The 5,355-nt window shown below is 39.7% G+C and overlaps 1 protein-coding gene across 1 annotated transcript in view; it reads left to right on the top strand.

Annotated features, from left to right (window-relative positions):
* The window catches only part of LOC107096125 (type II inositol 3,4-bisphosphate 4-phosphatase-like), a 41,779-nt gene that overhangs the window by 18,810 nt on the left and 17,614 nt on the right, over window positions 1-5,355 (top strand). Inside the window, exon 8 of the mRNA XM_015392638.1 lies at window positions 3,267-3,346. Coding sequence (XP_015248124.1) covers window positions 3,267-3,346 — 80 coding nt within the window. The remainder of the gene's footprint in view (window positions 1-3,266; window positions 3,347-5,355) is intronic.

Below are 5,355 nucleotides of genomic sequence, written 5' to 3' on the forward strand. Positions count from 1 at the left end.
GCCGATTCATCGATTTTTAAAATAATCGTTAGTTGCAGCCCTACTCTAAACATTACACCGTCACCTTCATCACTTTCACTATTCCCTAATACAGCTTATCCAGAACTTCTCCTTGGAGTAGGAGCAAGGATGTTAGCCCAAAGAGGGATCATTTTAAACATCTGATTAGAGACTTTTCATACTTTCCCTTCAGTTTCGTTCCGTTGATGGTCGTGTGTGTCGGATGATTTGAGTGCTTTTCACCCGTTGAGGTAATCCTCTGAGCTGCTGATTATCCTCACAGCAGCTGAGTGACTTCAGCTGAGGGGAGTTTGGATTTTGCACGACTGATTCATTAAAGTTAGAGGCCGTCAGGTCACAGCATGGCTGGAGTTCAACTTCATGTTGGTGCTTTTCTGCAGAGCCCGATGTGCTTTATTGTTGGTCTCTTCCTGCCTCCATTTTACTCTTAAACCATGCTATTCAGTGCCTCTAAAAATAGACTAAATAGTCTTAATTTACTCATATCTTTCATCAAATTTAACTTATTTGTAACTTTATTTTTTAAATGCATCCCATTCTTGTGACAACTACCCAAATTCTTTTAATTATGGCCAACTGAAGCTGAAAGCAAGATTGACGTTCTGCTGGTATTTGTTTCTATAGCTTGAAATTTGACTAGAGCAGGGTAAAGTAGTTTAAATTATTAATATATTAAATATATTGTAAAGAATTCAAAAAGACAGCAGCCTTTTTGTCTGTAAAGGGGCCCCAAAGGACATGATTTAAATGGGTCTTTATGAAACAAAATGTACTAGTTCTTTTATTGTGAGGATGTTCTGTCGGACCAACAGCCAAACTTTTGTATCACCCAAAAACTGAATGCTTTTTTTAATCACACTCAGAATAACCTGCATTAGCAGTATTAGGATATTAGTGCTAAAGCGGCGCTATGGTTTGCTGGTATTTTGTAAAACAAAACAAATTTCTCGGGTCGAGCCCAGAAGACATGAAGGGAAGTTTGTGGTTTGTAGAATTTGGCCACAGCTTTGAAGGCTGCATCTGACCTGTTCTTATTTTAACTAGTGTGTGTATGTGTGGCCATGTTTTTCTTACCTTGTGGGGACAAACCACTGGTCCCCATGAGGGAAAGTTGTGCATTGAGTTTAGCTTAAGGTATGTTAGCTTAAGGTATGTGTTGGTAAGGCTTAGGCCAGGGTAAGGGTCTGGGTTACACCATAGAGATCAATGCAATATGCAAGAGTATCGATTCATGTTTTTTTTTTCTTCCTCCGGTCTATTTTTATCCATCTGCTCATGGACGTCATTCTGACTCCCGTGCTGCGGTGGCATTAAACCTGTTTTGCCCTCCTACCTCGCTTCCTTTAGCCACTACCCTCTTTCCGCTTGCACACACTCACTCGCATAAACACTGAGGCATTATTGTTTTTCAGTGAATGAGGTTTTCACAGGCCTAGGTGAAGTACAACTTTGCTACTTCTGTTATTTGCTGCTGTTTCTCAAATAAGATGCATAACGATATTACAGCTCTCATTGATTTATTTCAAATTTGAAACATTGTCTGGCAAGGTACAAGGTAAAAAAAATAAAATAAAAAATTACCAATTAATCGAACGTGTTTGTGGGAGGGTGGGTGCATGGGGGTGAGGGGATACAGGGATCGAGGATGTGCTTCGTAGGACATGATGCGCTACTTTTGCAGTAATAGTACATCAAATTAAGTTTTTAGAGTATTTTCTTTGTTTTTCCTGAACGATCACATAATCGTAAACTGGATCAATCAGAAAGTAGGTCATGCCGTCAGTTTCTCTTCCAAGGATCCAGGAGGTTGGGTGAGTTAATCTTCATCTATGCAGACAGCAATAGCGCAGTGTTAGGTTAAAGGTAGCTAAAGGTTTAACTCCTTCCAGCCTGTAAGTGGCAAACCTGCCTTTTCTCGCTAAGCTACCTTTATGAAAACCTTTGGTTAGCGTTAGCAAACATTCACCTCCATATTGCTTCTGATCCCTTTGTTTCATTTATTGGCCGCAAACACTCAAAATCTTTACTGATATTTGCTCCTATTTTGCATCATTTTTTATTTTCTCTTCGGCTAAAATAAAATAATAGAATCGTAATGTTGAGAAGAAGCCATCTCACAGGGTTCCTGCGGGTCCTTAAAAAGTCTTAAAAAGGCTTAAATTTAACTTGCCTTATTCTGTAGGAACCCTGCTCTCAGCTCTATAACCAAGCTACTAACACCTGACCTCTGTCTAACATGACTGCAAACTCCTATTCTTGTCAATGTTACCAGAAGTTCATATTTGTTTAATTTGGGCCCGTCCCTTCCATTTTCCATCAAGCTTATCCGCAAGGGGTGCTAGTGCCCATCTTTAGCTGTCAATGGGCGAGAGGCGGGGTTCACCCTGGACAGGTCACTAGTCCATCATAGGGCAACACAGATACAAACAGGACAAACCATTCACACACACACTCCTAATTCAGAAAAGCAGATTAAGCCGATTTTTGAAAACATGACTGTTAAACATGGCTGTCAAAATTTGAAACCATTTTTTTCTCTTTAAAATTAGTGCTCCTTTTCTGAGCCACTCCAGACGTCCTGTTGACGTATTATTTCTTACAAAATCAACAAATGAAAAAAGCTGTAGCTGTGACCTTTAAGTGATGTTGCTACTGGGTCGTTGCTGCAATGTTGAAGCGACTGTTGCCTCACAGTGTCAGTGGTTCATGTGGGAGGAGGACGGGCAGCCTGCAGCCTGCTAAGCAAACATGGCGCTGTAGTATTTTCTCCCTATGCGATCATATCTTCCTATATCGCTGAATGAAAGTCAGATACACACGCTACAGAAAATTTTATAAATTATTTTCTTAAAATAAGTGAAGTGTTTCTTGAATTGAGCAGTTAAATTAGATCCTTATCCAATTGACTTAGACAGTTTACATTAATAATAAGAAAAAGAACCAACTGCAGTCTCTTATTTCAAGTGCATGATATCTAAATATCTATTTATAAGGGTAAAAAGTCCAAGTATCTATTTTAATGGGTAAGAAAATGCTAATTCCAGTGGCAGATCATCTTATTTACATATTTAAATTAAGGGTAAACACACTTATTTTAAGACATCTTTACTCATATTTAGATTGTTTTGCAGTGCATAAGTCTAAACACAGTATTGAGCTAAAGAAGTTTAAGGTTTGGGATTGTAAGCTGTGCATTTTCAACAGTTAATGTTAGAAAATGTTGTTCCTCTCTCTGTCTCTGGTAGAGAAGCTGCCTGGCCTTCACATCCTTCTCCATCAGAGATCTTCTCAGGTCCAAGGAGCCTCACAGCTCCCTAAAGCTCAGGTAAAATCTCTATTTGACGGTTTATGTGTTATCTCTTTTCATGTTTTGTTTAAAGCATCATAAACTATATTTAAACTTGTTAAAACACCTCCACTGATGTTCCAAATTCATCTTTTTTTAGCAGCCCAGATGTAAATGAAGTATCTGAACTATTTAGAGAAATGTAATGTCACATCTGAGAGCCAGTGTTCCACATCCCTGCTCTCATATGTGTTAAAAAACCCTGTGTAGACAATGAGGTTCTTTTTATAAAGGCTTTAGAAAGGGTCCGGTTTCTTGCCTCCTGATTGGCTGTTGCTTGGATACCTTTACTCAGAAGAGGAAATGAGATGGGGCAGCGTGTTCCTCCGCCTCCTGAGAGAGTTTCCTGTTTAGTTATCACACCTTCAGCGAGACTCCAGAGGAGTGAGGACTCGTACCGTTATGAGGGACAGAGAGTGGAGGCGAACTTCGGAGCTCAGAAGGCGTCTTTGTCCCAGCGCGCTGCGTTCAGCCGCATCTGGATACTAACACATGCCTCAGTGCAGGTTTGCAGAGACTTTGCTCGCTACACATCCAGGCTAGTTTGGCTTTTGTTTTTTTTTTTCATTAAGGTTGTGATAAATTATATTTTTCCAGTTTCATTTCATCCTCATTATGGTTTCAAACGTTCTTAACGGTTTTTGGTAGTTGTGTCACTTTCTCACTTCTTCTAAAGCGTTTAATATTTATAGCCTGGTTGCAGCGAGAACATTGTCAGACAAAGTAAGATTTGTGAGCTATTTATCTGTCCAAAACCAGCATCCAGAGGGGCTGTTCTGGTTTGGTCACCATGCAGTCTAGTGAGGATGGTTAGTGCTGCACTAAGAGAATCAGTCAGTGGAGTTATTCCTGGTAAATGTCATGCTATAAATCCACATTTTGCTCCCATGGAGCAAACCTTTCTGCTCTCACAGAGAGCTTTTAGATCAGTCGTCCAGCTGGTTTCCTTTAATCTGCTCTGATTGGTAACCAGCAGGTCAATAACCTAAAGATCTGCTGTTCTTTGTTTTCCTGTAGATTAAAAGAATCTACAGTTCCAATACTTCTGAGCACATCAGCCGCAGCAGCGTCCAATAGAGATTAGAGGCAGATATAAGAACAGGCATCCAGTTTGATTTTAACAGCTGGTAGAAATATAAAACGTAGAAAAATCTGTTGGGTTCATCTTTATCTTCTGGTTAAAAGTGAATGATGATGTATGTTAGGTTCTTTATCGGCAGGCAGGCTGGGGACCTGTGATATCACATACATTGAAAGTGTGATGGTGGTATATTTGTAATGAATATTCTTCTCTAATGAGGACTGATTAGCTCATATCTGCATTTTCTGTGGCCTCTAAAAGCGGTTTAAAACACTAAGACAGATCCATTAGACTGCCTGTTCAATGAATAATTTACTCTGACAGGCTTGTTAATCCAGTTACACTCTATATTTTCTCTCTTGTTTATATAATCTGTTTATACTCTCAGTCATCCTCTACTGTGTTCAGGTAATCTAGGATTTAGAAAGTCTTTTTGGACCCCAACAGAGGTTAGGCTGGTTTAACCCAAACATTCATCATCTGCTGCCAGTGAAACTCTAGTCCAGTTTGTGGTCGTCATGCCGACTATGGATGGGATGGAGGCGGTTTCAGCTCCAGGGAGCCTTGAGGAGAGAGGTTGTTATCAGCTGTAGGCAGGTGATGTCTGGTTGATGCATCAGACTGCATTAACTCTAAACTCTGAATGATCAGAACTCATAGGGCATTTCTCTGATCCTACTGACCCCTTTAAGCATCCAATAAGGCAGGGCGATATGGATTAAAAAAAAAGAAATTTATGATTTATTTCCTACCAAATCTGAATTATCTTTTTTTTCAGTAAATTTCTTTATAAAAAATGAGAAAAGCTTTCAAAAACTAGTTCTGATGTCAATCATCTCCTCTGGGAGACGACCTTAAAGGTATAGTGGAGGATTTCTGCGAACTTTTGAAAAGACCTGCCCTCTCC

The sequence above is a fragment of the Cyprinodon variegatus genome, unplaced genomic scaffold, assembly GCF_000732505.1.
Source record: "Cyprinodon variegatus isolate N-32 unplaced genomic scaffold, C_variegatus-1.0 Scaffold600, whole genome shotgun sequence".
Lineage (NCBI taxonomy): Eukaryota > Metazoa > Chordata > Actinopteri > Cyprinodontiformes > Cyprinodontidae > Cyprinodon > Cyprinodon variegatus.